The sequence below is a fragment of the Culex quinquefasciatus genome, chromosome 2 (genome assembly GCF_015732765.1).
Source record: "Culex quinquefasciatus strain JHB chromosome 2, VPISU_Cqui_1.0_pri_paternal, whole genome shotgun sequence".
NCBI classification, from domain to species: domain Eukaryota; kingdom Metazoa; phylum Arthropoda; class Insecta; order Diptera; family Culicidae; genus Culex; species Culex quinquefasciatus.
In genome coordinates this window covers 133,141,640-133,158,966 of record NC_051862.1, presented here as the reverse complement: position 1 = coordinate 133,158,966, position 17,327 = coordinate 133,141,640, and the positions used below count along the sequence as shown (strand labels likewise).

General features: G+C 40.7%; 1 protein-coding gene across 1 annotated transcript in view; it reads left to right on the top strand.

Annotated features, from left to right (window-relative positions):
* Positions 1 to 16,769, top strand: part of LOC6042988 (protein sister of odd and bowel) — a 35,917-nt gene extending 19,148 nt beyond the window's left edge. The window contains exon 2 of the mRNA XM_001854398.2: positions 16,112 to 16,769. Within this exon, the coding sequence (XP_001854444.2) occupies positions 16,112 to 16,514 (403 nt within the window). The 3' untranslated portion in view covers positions 16,515 to 16,769. The remainder of the gene's footprint in view (positions 1 to 16,111) is intronic.
* Positions 16,770 to 17,327: the final 558 nt, after the last annotated feature.

The following is a 17,327-nucleotide window of genomic DNA, read 5'->3' as shown; positions in this document are numbered from 1 at the left end:
CACAAAAGAGACGGAAAATAACACGAAAAAACAGGACTGAGCGTCCACACAGGCACCGCACTACTGATGCCATTATTTAATTATAATGACCAATCACCCCACTCACTCGAACAGCGACACAAAAGAGACGGAAAATAACACGAAAAAACCGGACTGAGCGTCCACACAGGCACCGCACTACTGATGCCATTATTTAATTATAATGACCAATCACCCCACTCACTCGAACAGCGACACAAAAGAGACGGAAAATAACACGAAAAAACAGGACTGAGCGTCCACACAGGCACCGCACTACTGATGCCATTATTTAATTATAATGACCAATCACCCCACTCACTCGAACAGCGACACAAAAGAGACGGAAAATAACACGAAAAAACCGGACTGAGCGTCCACACAGGCACCGCACTACTGATGCCATTATTTAATTATAATGACCAATCACCCCACTCACTCGAACAGCGACACAAAAGAGACGGAAAATAACACGAAAAAACAGGACTGAGCGTCCACACAGGCACCGCACTACTGATGCCATTATTTAATTATAATGACCAATCACCCCACTCACTCGAACAGCGACACAAAAGAGACGGAAAATAACACGAAAAACAGGACTGAGCGTCCACACAGGCACCGCACTACTGATGCCATTATTTAATTATAATGACCAATCACCCCACTCACTCGAACAGCGACACAAAAGAGACGGAAAATAACACGAAAAACAGGACTGAGCGTCCACACAGGCACCGCACTACTGATGCCATTATTTAATTATAATGACCAATCACCCCACTCACTCGAACAGCGACACAAAAGAGACGGAAAATAACACGAAAAACAGGACTGAGCGTCCACACAGGCACCGCACTACTGATGCCATTATTTAATTATAATGACCAATCACCCCATGCACTCGAACAGCGACACAAAAGAGACGGAAAATAACACGAAAAACAGGACTGAGCGTCCACACAGGCACCGCACTACTGATGCCATTATTTAATTATAATGACCAATCACCCCATCACTCGAACAGCGACACAAAAGAGACGGAAAATAACACGAAAAACCGGACTGAGCGTCCACACAGGCACCGCACTACTGATGCCATTATTTAATTATAATGACCAATCACCCCACTCACTCGAACAGCGACACAAAAGAGACGGAAAATAACACGAAAAAACAGGACTGAGCGTCCACACAGGCACCGCACTACTGATGCCATTATTTAATTATAATGACCAATCACCCCACTCACTCGAACAGCGACACAAAAGAGACGGAAAATAACACGAAAAAACAGGACTGAGCGTCCACACAGGCACCGCACTACTGATGCCATTATTTAATTATAATGACCAATCACCCCACTCACTCGAACAGCGACACAAAAGAGACGGAAAATAACACGAAAAAACAGGACTGAGCGTCCACACAGGCACCGCACTACTGATGCCATTATTTAATTATAATGACCAATCACCCCACTCACTCGAACAGCGACACAAAAGAGACGGAAAATAACACGAAAAACAGGACTGAGCGTCCACACAGGCACCGCACTACTGATGCCATTATTTAATTATAATGACCAATCACCCCATGCACTCGAACAGCGACACAAAAGAGACGGAAAATAACACGAAAAACAGGACTGAGCGTCCACACAGGCACCGCACTACTGATGCCATTATTTAATTATAATGACCAATCACCCCACTCACTCGAACAGCGACACAAAAGAGACGGAAAATAACACGAAAAAACAGGACTGAGCGTCCACACAGGCACCGCACTACTGATGCCATTATTTAATTATAATGACCAATCACCCCACTCACTCGAACAGCGACACAAAAGAGACGGAAAATAACACGAAAAAACAGGACTGAGCGTCCACACAGGCACCGCACTACTGATGCCATTATTTAATTATAATGACCAATCACCCCACTCACTCGAACAGCGACACAAAAGAGACGGAAAATAACACGAAAAAACAGGACTGAGCGTCCACACAGGCACCGCACTACTGATGCCATTATTTAATTATAATGACCAATCACCCCACTCACTCGAACAGCGACACAAAAGAGACGGAAAATAACACGAAAAACAGGACTGAGCGTCCACACAGGCACCGCACTACTGATGCCATTATTTAATTATAATGACCAATCACCCCATCACTCGAACAGCGACACAAAAGAGACGGAAAATAACACGAAAAACCGGACTGAGCGTCCACACAGGCACCGCACTACTGATGCCATTATTTAATTATAATGACCAATCACCCCATCACTCGAACAGCGACAAAAGAGACGGAAAATAACACGAAAAACCGGACTGAGCGTCCACACAGGCACCGCACTACTGATGCCATTATTTAATTATAATGACCAATCACCCCATGCACTCGAACAGCGACACAAAAGAGACGGAAAATAACACGAAAAAACAGGACTGAGCGTCCACACAGGCACCGCACTACTGATGCCATTATTTAATTATAATGACCAATCACCCCATCACTCGAACAGCGACACAAAAGAGACGGAAAATAACACGAAAAAACAGGACTGAGCGTCCACACAGGCACCGCACTACTGATGCCATTATTTAATTATAATGACCAATCACCCCACTCACTCGAACAGCGACACAAAAGAGACGGAAAATAACACGAAAAAACCGGACTGAGCGTCCACACAGGCACCGCACTACTGATGCCATTATTTAATTATAATGACCAATCACCCCACTCACTCGAACAGCGACACAAAAGAGACGGAAAATAACACGAAAAACAGGACTGAGCGTCCACACAGGCACCGCACTACTGATGCCATTATTTAATTATAATGACCAATCACCCCATCACTCGAACAGCGACACAAAAGAGACGGAAAATAACACGAAAAACAGGACTGAGCGTCCACACAGGCACCGCACTACTGATGCCATTATTTAATTATAATGACCAATCACCCCACTCACTCGAACAGCGACACAAAAGAGACGGAAAATAACACGAAAAAACAGGACTGAGCGTCCACACAGGCACCGCACTACTGATGCCATTATTTAATTATAATGACCAATCACCCCACTCACTCGAACAGCGACACAAAAGAGACGGAAAATAACACGAAAAAACAGGACTGAGCGTCCACACAGGCACCGCACTACTGATGCCATTATTTAATTATAATGACCAATCACCCCACTCACTCGAACAGCGACACAAAAGAGACGGAAAATAACACGAAAAACAGGACTGAGCGTCCACACAGGCACCGCACTACTGATGCCATTATTTAATTATAATGACCAATCACCCCACTCACTCGAACAGCGACACAAAAGAGACGGAAAATAACACGAAAAACCGGACTGAGCGTCCACACAGGCACCGCACTACTGATGCCATTATTTAATTATAATGACCAATCACCCCACTCACTCGAACAGCGACACAAAAGAGACGGAAAATAACACGAAAAACCGGACTGAGCGTCCACACAGGCACCGCACTACTGATGCCATTATTTAATTATAATGACCAATCACCCCATGCACTCGAACAGCGACACAAAAGAGACGGAAAATAACACGAAAAACAGGACTGAGCGTCCACACAGGCACCGCACTACTGATGCCATTATTTAATTATAATGACCAATCACCCCATGCACTCGAACAGCGACACAAAAGAGACGGAAAATAACACGAAAAAACAGGACTGAGCGTCCACACAGGCACCGCACTACTGATGCCATTATTTAATTATAATGACCAATCACCCCACTCACTCGAACAGCGACACAAAAGAGACGGAAAATAACACGAAAAAACAGGACTGAGCGTCCACACAGGCACCGCACTACTGATGCCATTATTTAATTATAATGACCAATCACCCCACTCACTCGAACAGCGACACAAAAGAGACGGAAAATAACACGAAAAACAGGACTGAGCGTCCACACAGGCACCGCACTACTGATGCCATTATTTAATTATAATGACCAATCACCCCACTCACTCGAACAGCGACACAAAAGAGACGGAAAATAACACGAAAAACAGGACTGAGCGTCCACACAGGCACCGCACTACTGATGCCATTATTTAATTATAATGACCAATCACCCCACTCACTCGAACAGCGACACAAAAGAGACGGAAAATAACACGAAAAACCGGACTGAGCGTCCACACAGGCACCGCACTACTGATGCCATTATTTAATTATAATGACCAATCACCCCACTCACTCGAACAGCGACACAAAAGAGACGGAAAATAACACGAAAAACCGGACTGAGCGTCCACACAGGCACCGCACTACTGATGCCATTATTTAATTATAATGACCAATCACCCCATGCACTCGAACAGCGACACAAAAGAGACGGAAAATAACACGAAAAAACAGGACTGAGCGTCCACACAGGCACCGCACTACTGATGCCATTATTTAATTATAATGACCAATCACCCCACTCACTCGAACAGCGACACAAAAGAGACGGAAAATAACACGAAAAAACAGGACTGAGCGTCCACACAGGCACCGCACTACTGATGCCATTATTTAATTATAATGACCAATCACCCCACTCACTCGAACAGCGACACAAAAGAGACGGAAAATAACACGAAAAAACCGGACTGAGCGTCCACACAGGCACCGCACTACTGATGCCATTATTTAATTATAATGACCAATCACCCCACTCACTCGAACAGCGACACAAAAGAGACGGAAAATAACACGAAAAAACAGGACTGAGCGTCCACACAGGCACCGCACTACTGATGCCATTATTTAATTATAATGACCAATCACCCCACTCACTCGAACAGCGACACAAAAGAGACGGAAAATAACACGAAAAAACAGGACTGAGCGTCCACACAGGCACCGCACTACTGATGCCATTATTTAATTATAATGACCAATCACCCCACTCACTCGAACAGCGACACAAAAGAGACGGAAAATAACACGAAAAACAGGACTGAGCGTCCACACAGGCACCGCACTACTGATGCCATTATTTAATTATAATGACCAATCACCCCACTCACTCGAACAGCGACACAAAAGAGACGGAAAATAACACGAAAAACAGGACTGAGCGTCCACACAGGCACCGCACTACTGATGCCATTATTTAATTATAATGACCAATCACCCCACTCACTCGAACAGCGACACAAAAGAGACGGAAAATAACACGAAAAACAGGACTGAGCGTCCACACAGGCACCGCACTACTGATGCCATTATTTAATTATAATGACCAATCACCCCACTCACTCGAACAGCGACACAAAAGAGACGGAAAATAACACGAAAAAACCGGACTGAGCGTCCACACAGGCACCGCACTACTGATGCCATTATTTAATTATAATGACCAATCACCCCACTCACTCGAACAGCGACACAAAAGAGACGGAAAATAACACGAAAAAACCGGACTGAGCGTCCACACAGGCACCGCACTACTGATGCCATTATTTAATTATAATGACCAATCACCCCATGCACTCGAACAGCGACACAAAAGAGACGGAAAATAACACGAAAAAACAGGACTGAGCGTCCACACAGGCACCGCACTACTGATGCCATTATTTAATTATAATGACCAATCACCCCATGCACTCGAACAGCGACACAAAAGAGACGGAAAATAACACGAAAAACAGGACTGAGCGTCCACACAGGCACCGCACTACTGATGCCATTATTTAATTATAATGACCAATCACCCCATGCACTCGAACAGCGACACAAAAGAGACGGAAAATAACACGAAAAAACAGGACTGAGCGTCCACACAGGCACCGCACTACTGATGCCATTATTTAATTATAATGACCAATCACCCCATGCACTCGAACAGCGACACAAAAGAGACGGAAAATAACACGAAAAACAGGACTGAGCGTCCACACAGGCACCGCACTACTGATGCCATTATTTAATTATAATGACCAATCACCCCACTCACTCGAACAGCGACACAAAAGAGACGGAAAATAACACGAAAAACAGGACTGAGCGTCCACACAGGCACCGCACTACTGATGCCATTATTTAATTATAATGACCAATCACCCCACTCACTCGAACAGCGACACAAAAGAGACGGAAAATAACACGAAAAAACCGGACTGAGCGTCCACACAGGCACCGCACTACTGATGCCATTATTTAATTATAATGACCAATCACCCCACTCACTCGAACAGCGACACAAAAGAGACGGAAAATAACACGAAAAAACCGGACTGAGCGTCCACACAGGCCATGACAAAATTTCACGCAAATCGAAGAAAAGTCGGGGCAACTGCTGTGTGAGTTGGAGGAGAAAAATTTCAAATTAGGAAATCCACTATCGATCTCAAAATATTAGATTATTGTCCTCATTTAACCTTTAAGGGAGAGTTCTACTTTTCAGCACTGAAATGGGAACTTTTTAGCATTAGGTAAACCTTGTTGTATGAATGCTGATTTTTTTAATTTTTTTTTTTCAACGTGTTGCATGAACTACTATTTCAGCAGTCATTTAGGTCCAACTTTTAAGAACTTGTATCGAAAAGTAAAACTACTTAATACTGTTTAGAAGTTTGACATTTATCTATACGGGAAATAACATTGAAGCGTGAAACAAAAGTTTAACGAAAAAAAAAACAAATTCAAAGAATGTTTTCGGGAATTGTATTCCGAAACTTTTTTTAGCCCTCGGCATATTTAACGAATTCGTTAAACTTCGTAGAATAAATGTACGATCCGTTCTGAAAAAAATCTTTTTCTTTTTTGCATGGAATGTGTTATTAGGGAGAAAAGAGAGGGTCTGAAAATCAAAAAAAATCCGTTACGTAATGAAAAAACGCATCGTAAAGTGTTTTTTCGTGGTTCGAAACTCTATTGATTCAAAGAATGTTTATCATTTTATCATTGTAATCATTTTCGCTAGCGAACTTTCTTCAACCGCAAAAGAGAGAGGAGACAAAACATGTAAAAGAAAATCTTTCCGTGTGGCGTTCAACAGTTCTGGGTGTAGGAATTGATCCGGAAAAGGTACAAAATGTTTTTTTTGAGTTGATTTTTTCAGCAATATTTCAAAACATTCTCTAAAAATTGACCTGTAACTTTTCGGGATCAATTCCTAGCGCTTTACGTTGTTCTACGAAGTTGTTCCCCGGATCAAAACCTAGAAGAGATTACTAAGACTAGAAACTTTTGTCGGGTTGAGGACTTTCTAGAAGAAGAGTTTAAAAGTGAAAAATAAATCAATTAAATTGATTGAAATTCCATTCCATCTTCAGATCAACACTGGAGAGCAAAATTTTAACCAAATAAGCTTAAATATTCAGGCTAGCTTCTGGGACTATAGTGCTTGAAAATTCAGGTTGATGCGTTCGAAATTAAACACTTTCAATATGTCCGTAAAACACGCTTTTGTACAGATCAACAAGATTTTCAACACCTTGAAAATGATCTTCTATTACCTATCCAATGATGTGTTACAAGAAAGGTCCAGATATCATTTTCATCAAGTTTTCTGAGACTCTACCGTCAGTGGGGGTGACTATGGGTCAAAAAACGATACACCTCTCGTATTTTCTTAATAACAAAAACAATTTAAATAACATGGAAAATCTTTCAACGTAGATTTGTTCTTAGATAGTTTACTAACATTTTCCCAAAATATGGTGGATTTTGATGAACACTACCTTAAATGCCAATTGTTTGAAAATTTACCCAATCTCACCCCTTAGAGGGGGTGTCAATGGGTCAAATGAAACTAAAATGATTCTCAAATACAACGATATGGTAACAACAAGTCATGCAACAGTGTTTCTTGTTCGAGGGAATCGTATTAACACGCTACAATGTTTGAAGTGAAGATTTTCAAACATTTGAGTAGTTTTCGAGCAATTCTTACAAAAATATTAGAGAAATGATTTTTCGAGAGGTCATTTTTGGCCAAAAACGTACCCCAACTTTAGACATCTGCCAAAATAACAGGATTTGTTCTAGGAATGAGATTTTTTCAGCGAAGTCATCTTAAGATGTCCCTTACACAACCCTTTCAAAAAAATTCATTTTCATTGAGAAGAACCTGAGAAATGGTAAAATCCGTAAAAAATCACTTTGACCCAATCTCACCCCCTTGACCCAATGTCACCCCCACTGACGGTACTTCAAAAAACGTTACTTAATCCACCTTTAGGTGGTTGGTGCCTTCCTCACATTCATAAAGTCAATACATTCAGAAAAAATAGCAACATGTTTAACAAATCTACTTTATTACTCATTTCTTTTCAAAGGGTTCACAGACCTTAAATATTTCTGGCTCATCGGCAAGGTCTGATAAAAAAACCTATTCAACGATAGTTCGCATGGATGATTCAGGCAATATTTCTATCACAATATCTGAAATCCGGCCTCCAAAAAGTGTATAAATAACACTAAAGACTAATAACTTTTGATAGGGTTGTCAGATCTTCAATGTTTTGGACTCATTGGAAAGGTCTTTCGATTATCTAACTAACGACAGGACGCATGATGGACCCCGACATCATTTTCATTGAAATATCTGAGATCCGGCCTCCAAAAAGTGTATAAATAACACTTAAGTGCTAATAACTTTTGATAGGGTTGTCAGATCTTTTGGACTCATTGGAAAGGTCTTTTCAAAACCTTTCTGAAAATGTATAACATGATAGGTTTTCTTGCAAAAAACTAACTTAATCCACCTATGTGGTTGATGCCTTCCTCACTCTTTTCCAACAATGGTTGATATGTGATATGATGGGTTTGGACACAAATTTCGTTTAATTTCGTTAAGTTCCGGAACACAAAAAAAAACACACATATCACTCAAGGGCTCATAAGTTGCATCATAAGTGGTCAGAACTCGAGATAGGGTTGCCAGATCATCAATGTTTTAGACTCGGCCTTTCAATTATCTTACCAACGATGGGTCGGATGATGGATCCGGACATTGTTTACATACATTTAAGTGAGATCCGGCTACAAAAAAGTGCATAAATCTCACTTATTTGGTCAGAACTCGAGACAGGGTTGCCAGATTATCAAAGTTTTAGGCTCGTTGGAAGGTCTTTTGACTACCTAACCAACGATGGGTCGGATGATGGATCCGGACATTGTTTACATACATTTAAGTGAGATCCGGCTACAAAAAAAGTGCATAAATCTCACTTATGTGGTCAGAACTCGAGACAAGATTGCCAGATCTTCAATATTTTAGACTCCTTAAAAAGGTCTTTCGATTACCCAACCAACGATGGGTCAGATGATGGATCCGGACATTGTTTATATACATTTAAGTGAGATCCGGCTACAAAAAAAGTGCATAAATATCACTTAAGTGGTCAGAACTCGAGACAGGGTTGCCAGATTATCAATGTTGTAGACTCGTTGGAAAGGTCTTTCGATAACCTTATCAACGTTGGGTCGGATGATGGATCCGGACATTGTTTACATAAATTTAAGTGAGTTCCAGCTACAAAAAAGTACATAAATATCACTTAAGTGGTCAGAACTCGAGACAGGGTTGCCAGATCTTCAATGTTTTATACTCGTTGGAAAGGTCTTTTGATTACCTAACCAACGATGGGTTGGATGATGGATCCGGACATTGTTTACATACATTTAAGCGAGATCCGGCTACAAAAATAGTGCATAAATATCACTTAAGTGGTCAGAACTCGAGACAGGGTTGCCAGATTATCAATGTTGTAGACTCGTTGGAAAAGTCTTTCAATTACCTTATCAACGATGGGTCGGATGATGGATCCGGACATTGTTTATATACATTTAAGTGAGTTCCAGCTACAAAAAAGTACATAAATATCACTTAAGTGGTCAGAACTCGAGACAGGGTTGCCAGATCTTCAATGTTTTATACTCGTTGGAAAGGTCTTTTGATTACCTAACCAACGATGGGTTGGATGATGGATCCGGACATTGTTTACATACATTTAAGTGAGATCCGGCTACAAAAAAAGTGCATAAATATCACTTAAGTGGTCAGAACTCGAGACAGGGTTGCCAGATTATCAACGTTTTAGGCTCGTTGGAAAAGTCTTTTGACTACCTAACCAACGATGGGTCGGATTATGGATCCGGACATTGTTTACATACATTTAAGTGAGATCCGGCTACAAAAAAAGTGCATAAATATCACTTAAGTGGTCAGAACTCGAGACAGGGTTGCCAGATTATCAACGTTTTAGGCTCGTTGGAAAATTCTTTTGACTACCTAACCAACGATGGGTCGGATTATGGATCCGGACATTGTTTACATACATTTAAGTGAGATCCGGCTACAAAAAAAGTGCATAAATCTCACTTATGTGGTCAGAACTCGAGACAAGATTGCCAGATCTTCAATATTTTAGACTCCTTAAAAAGGTCTTTCGATTACCCAACCAACGATGGGTCAGATGATGGATCCGGACATTGTTTATATACATTTAAGTGAGATCCGGCTACAAAAAAAGTGCATAAATATCACTTAAGTGGTCAGAACTCGAGACAGGGTTGCCAGATTATCAATGTTGTAGACTCGTTGGAAAGGTCTTTCGATAACCTTATCAACGTTGGGTCGGATGATGGATCCGGACATTGTTTACATAAATTTAAGTGAGTTCCAGCTACAAAAAAGTACATAAATATCACTTAAGTGGTCAGAACTCGAGACAGGGTTGCCAGATCTTCAATGTTTTATACTCGTTGGAAAGGTCTTTTGATTACCTAACCAACGATGGGTTGGATGATGGATCCGGACATTGTTTACATACATTTAAGCGAGATCCGGCTACAAAAATAGTGCATAAATATCACTTAAGTGGTCAGAACTCGAGACAGGGTTGCCAGATTATCAATGTTGTAGACTCGTTGGAAAAGTCTTTCAATTACCTTATCAACGATGGGTCGGATGATGGATCCGGACATTGTTTATATACATTTAAGTGAGTTCCAGCTACAAAAAAGTACATAAATATCACTTAAGTGGTCAGAACTCGAGACAGGGTTGCCAGATCTTCAATGTTTTATACTCGTTGGAAAGGTCTTTTGATTACCTAACCAACGATGGGTTGGATGATGGATCCGGACATTGTTTACATACATTTAAGCGAGATCCGGCTACAAAAATAGTGCATAAATATCACTTAAGTGGTCAGAACTCGAGACAGGGTTGCCAGATTATCAACGTTTTAGGCTCGTTGGAAAAGTCTTTTGACTACCTAACCAACGATGGGTCGGATTATGGATCCGGACATTGTTTACATACATTTAAGTGAGATCCGGCTACAAAAAAAGTGCATAAATATCACTTAAGTGGTCAGAACTCGAGACAGGGTTGCCAGATTATCAATGTTGTAGACTCGTTGGAAAGTTCTTTCGATTACCTAACCAACGATGGGTCGGATGATGGATCTGGACATTGTTTACATACATTTAAGTGAGATCCGGCTTAAAAAAAGTACATAAATATCACTTAAGTGGTTATAACTCGAGACAGGGTTGCCAGATTATCAATGTTTTGGACTCGTTGGAAAGGTCTTTCAATTACCTAACTAACGATGTATAGCATGATGATGTTTGGTTCAGTTTACTGCCATTTATTCAACTTCTGAAAATATGCGAAAAGACATTTTTATACATAACTTTTGAACTACTTATCGAAACTTCAAACAATTCAATAGCACCGTATGGGACCCTAAACCAAGTCGAATGCGACTGGTTTGGTCAAAATCGGTTCAGCCAGTGCTGAGAAAACTGCGTGACATTATTGGTCACATACACACACACATACACACACACATACACACACACATACACACAGACATTTGTTCAGTTTTCAATTCTGAGTCGATATGCATACATCAAGGTGGGTTTTCGAGCTTAAAATAAAAAGTTCAATTTTAGAGCAGGATTATAGCCTTACCTCAGTGAGGAAGGCAAAACACCCTTTTTACAATCTTCCGGACATCCGCCAAAATCGTTTTTTTAGCCTTACTTTTGAAGCACTTAACTAAACATGCTGATTTTAAATAGAGACCTATGGGACCCCAAGACGGATTGAATGAGACTAATACGGTCAAAATCCGTTCATCCAGTCCGGAGATAATCGAGTGACATTTTTTTTGTCCACCCACCTACACACATCCACACAGACATTTGCTCAGAACATGATTCTGAGTCGATATGTATACGTGAAGGTGGGTCACGAGGTCAAATTAATAAGTTCATTTTTCGAGTGATTTTATAGCCTTTCCTCGGTAAGGTGAGGAAGGCAAAAATAAATGATATGGTACATACTGGAAAGTGATTGTGTGATTTATTATTTTTTTTTATTTATTTTTTTTTTTTGATTTATTTTCACGAGGTCAAAATAATAAGTTCATTTTTTGAGTGATTTTATAGCCTTTCCTCAGTAAGGTGAGGAAGGCAATAGATCATAAATATCACTTAAGTGACCACAACTTTAGGTTGAGTGATCTTCAAAGTTTATGACTCATTTGAATGGTCTCTTGATTATAATCTTTCTAAAGGTATACAATATGATGAGGTTTGATGAAAATAAAGTCACTTTCATGACGTCCAGACATTTACGAAACTTCATTTGTATACATAGCTTTTGAAATACTTAACAAAACCTAAAAACAATGTAAAATTTGATCTATGGGGGAAAAGTGGCTTAAATCGACTCCAGTATTGAAATGATTGAGTGAGTTTATTGGTCACATACTTACATTCACACTCGTAGATACAGACTTTTGGTCAGTTTTAGGTTCTAAGTCGATATGTACGCATGAAGTCTAGGACGTTATAAATAATTTTTTTTTTCGAGCAGGATTATGACCTTACCTCGGTGAGGAAGCCAACATATTCAAAAAGAGTATCAAAATGCTTGATTTCAATTTCATATGATCTCCAAACCTTCTCAACGGCTCACAACGCTACCCCTTAAATTGCCCTGTCAATAAATCCCCCTCATTCCGTAAAATAAAGAAAAATCAAATCTCCGCGTGGCCCCAAAGTTCATGTACTTATTGATTGCTGCTTGCCCAAAATTGCCAACCTGCCATCGTGAGCGCGCGCCCGCTCGATCGTGGTGTTGATGAGGCCTGTGAACTGGTGTTGTTGCTGTTGTTGCCCGGTTGTCGGATGGTCGTCGAGGTTCTGTACGAACTGCGATCCCCACGATCTCCCGTTGTGTCCGATCGCCGACCGACCGTCTCGTCCCCGTCCGCAAAAGGCACGCGAGAACAAGCACGTCAGTTCTGGTTTTCAGCGTGTCGTGTATATGAATATAATAAAAATCAAAAACATGTTTCCGTTCCGCGTTCTTTTTTGTTGTTCTGACCGTGTGTGTGTGTGCGTGTGTATGTGTTCACGTCAACACGCCAAACCATCCAATACGAAGAGAAAGAAGCAAAAAGATCCGCCGATCTTTGCTAAAATCTTGTGCGGGTATCTCTTCGACGCGGGGACACTGCCGAGTTGGGGAACTTCGGCCGTGGTCAAATTGGTCAACGGTCTCGGATGCACGGCTGTCATCGCGACCCTAAAGACAACCACCGATACCACCCGATCGGCACCTCCTGGGACGGACGTTGAAGTTGCCGACGATGTTTAAATCCGTCATCCGGTCGATCGAATGATCCGTAATTTTTCTTTTGATTCACGTGGCTTCGAAATTTTTGTCACTGATTTTGAGTTACTTATTTCGATTTCATTCAACAGAATTGATTAAAAATTTAAATCGGTCGAGTTTTTTTGTGAAATTACCTTGATTTCGTCAGTAAAATTGAATAACGAAAAGAGGCAGAGGTTTAAAAAATAATATTTAGATGATGCAAAATTCGTATTTTTTGGAATTTTTAAGAGCTTTATTAAATTGTTCAATTAACAAAGAAGTCCCTTTAACACCAAATTTCAAAATAATCACTATTCCAGTCATTCAAAAAAACGTTTGATTCGATTTTTCGATCAAGACAAAGTTTATCGAAAATCGATAAAGGGGTCAAGGCATTTTTTTTTTACTTACATTACATAATACAAATGTGAGGGTCATACCTCTCCTCCATCTCAAGATATCGAAAAAATAGACCTCTGATTCAAGATAAGGGACTGAAATCAGAGCTGCACCAACTTAGACTCCGGCTCCTACAATAACTCTCATACAACGTTGACAAAAATTATCCATCTCCGGTTTCTGAAGATTTGATGTTTCCAGGCTCCACAGCCCTGACTTAAATAACCCCTAAAGATACAGTTTCATGAAATTCAAAGAAGGTTCAGGGCAACTTTATGTGATTTGTGTGAGTTTTGAGTGCACAGAAATAAAATTTGTAAATTTGGAAGCTGTAATTTTGGAAGGTTGAATATTACCTCTTTTATGATGTAATTTTACCTCAATTCAGACTGAAAAGGTGACATTACACCAAAAAAGTGGTAAAATTACACATTTTCAGAGGTAAAATTACACCTTTTATTTCTGACATAAAAGATAAGGGGTACATCAAATGTAATATTACCGTGTTTTTTTTACCGTGTAGTTTTTTACTCATGAAATTTTCCGATAATCTTATTGAAAAAAAAAATCAACAAAACTAGAATTTGCAATTATCATACATTGCGAGAATTTTTTGCCGTTTTTTATTTGTTTTTGATCTAAATGTCCCGTGGGTCTCGTGGCGCAGGGGTAGCGGCTTCGGCTGCCGATCCCGATGATGCTATGAGACGCGGGTTCGATTCCCGCCTTATCCACTGAGCTTCTATCGGATGGTGAAGTAAAACGTCGGTCCCGGTTTCTCCTGTCTCGTCAGAGGCGCTGGAGCAGAAATCCCACGTTAGAGGAAGGCCATGCCCCGGGGGGCGTAGTGCCAATAGATTCGTTTCGTCCCGCCAACAATGACATGACATCAATGCAGTTATAATTAAAAATGTTTACGGTAGTCTAGCTTGTACGTGCGACAAACGCATCCTGACTTTCCTGGCCTGAAATCCCTTTGGCATTTTGTCGCACTTGCATCAATTGCCATAGAGTGACAAGATAGCACGACAAGATTGAAACTACTTTCATATATAAAGTGACAAAAATGCACGGAGTTTTTTCGGTTTTTGTTGAATATCTCAGGATTGAAATCGAATTTTGGGGATCTGTGAAGGTCAAAAGGTGAGGCATTGTGAGCTGCACAAAATGGCGTTCTTAACTCAATTTGGCCCAAAATGCACGTACGACAAGTTAGCACGATGGCGACGAATTGCGAGTTATGGATAACATTTTTTTTTATTTTCCTTATTTTGACATAGAACTTCAAGTTCAAAATGCATATTTCATCACCACAAATTTGGCCGCAATCTTGGATTTAAAATTTACAAATCACGTTAGAGCATTTTTGGTAACATATTTGAGCTCAACGTGATTAGATAATCCAAAGTAAATTTTATCCGAGGAAACCGGATAATCGAGTCTAGACTGTATAGGACAATGTTTTCGTTTCTTGGAGTAAAGACAGTTATATCTAAGGGACCATCCAAAAACCACGTCGAAACTTTTTTTGAAATTTATTTATTGAATTTTAAGTTAAAAGTGGATAACTTAAGAAACACTCATTTAGTTATGAATATCACCATATTCATTTTGCAGATACAACTGATAAAAAAGCGTCGACGTTGAGATGACTAGACAATTGATGAAACCGATATAAAAATATTATGTTTTTATACATCCGACATCTGTTAATGCTTAATCTTCGATAAAAAAGATGAAATACAAGAACGCGACTGGGACACGACCAGACCCGAAATAAATTTGACGCTTTCGGACACACGAAAACACTCAAAATGATTTCTCCGTTCCTTCTGCTTCTTCCTCTTTTGCTACAGCCGCTCTTCTTCTCCGCTTCTTTCGCGCTTATTTTTGTTCGTGAAATTTATCGTGTTTTATGCTTTGCCTTCGGAACCTCACAACATTTAATATCTTCATTTTTCTTTCCCTCCCCGTGCGCTTCTTTCCCAAACTGATCGCAGATACATCCACTCCAAGGAGAAGCCCTTCAAGTGCCTGGAATGCGGAAAGGGATTCTGCCAGTCGCGGACGCTGGCCGTGCACAAGATCCTGCACATGGAGGAATCGCCGCACAAGTGTCCCGTGTGCAGCCGCAGCTTCAACCAGCGCTCCAACCTGAAAACGCACCTGCTCACCCACACCGACATCAAGCCGTATCACTGTGGGGCATGTGGTAAGGTGTTCCGGCGGAATTGTGACCTGCGGAGGCACAGCCTGACGCACAACCTGGGCGCGACGACCGGCGCCGACGGGCAGCTGCTCGATCTGGCCGCGGTCGGTTCCTCCTCCGTGGACGGTGGGGACGGAGGGGCCGACGGTGCGGCCAACACGATCGATCTGATGGCCCTGGCCGGAGTGGACTAGGGAGAGCTGTAAGCAAAACCACGACAGTACTTTATATTTTATTTGTTTAGCTTTTTAATGAAACTGTTAGCCGTGACAATTAGTGAGAAGTAGGTATTTTGATATAGAAAGTTACTCTGGAGCGGGACGGCGAGCGAGGTTCGTCGCTTGCTCATAGGAATGCTCCCGTTGAAGTCTTTTGTTTTAGAAAGAGAGAAATAACGATGCGATGGTTTCTTGTGAGTCTTCTTTGAATAAGACAGTATTTGTACTAATTGAAACATATTTCAAAAAAAATACTGTTGTTAAAAAATGTGTTTTAAATAAAAGTGAAACAAATTTCATTGGCTGGATTTGTTTGAGTATTAAATATTTCAAATTCAGCAATTATTCTTGTAAAATCTGACTATGTTTCAACTCATAATAGACATTTGGAAAGAGGAAGCAACTTAAAAATATAATGGTAAATAATACGGAATGTTCACTTGCTAATAGCATCTTTGGTTCGTCCATGCAATTTTGGCAACTAGGAAGTTTTGTTTAATTTCAGGTCAATTTAAATTACCCCAATTTCAGTAGAATTATTTTTTATCTTTAAATATTATAAGTTCACATAAAATCTATTATTGGAGATTGGAAAATAAATCATCCTGGGATTCTGTAAAGCGGCCATTTTCGATTTAGGAGTTGTTTTGTGCATTCATCTTTTTTTTCACCAAAATTGGCCATTTGCGGGGTAAATTGACTAAACTTCGTGGGGCGTCCATTAGAATAGCTCGATATGCAGAATAGCCAAGTTCTGCTCACAACAAGGCCTCAAAACCTCCGAACCTC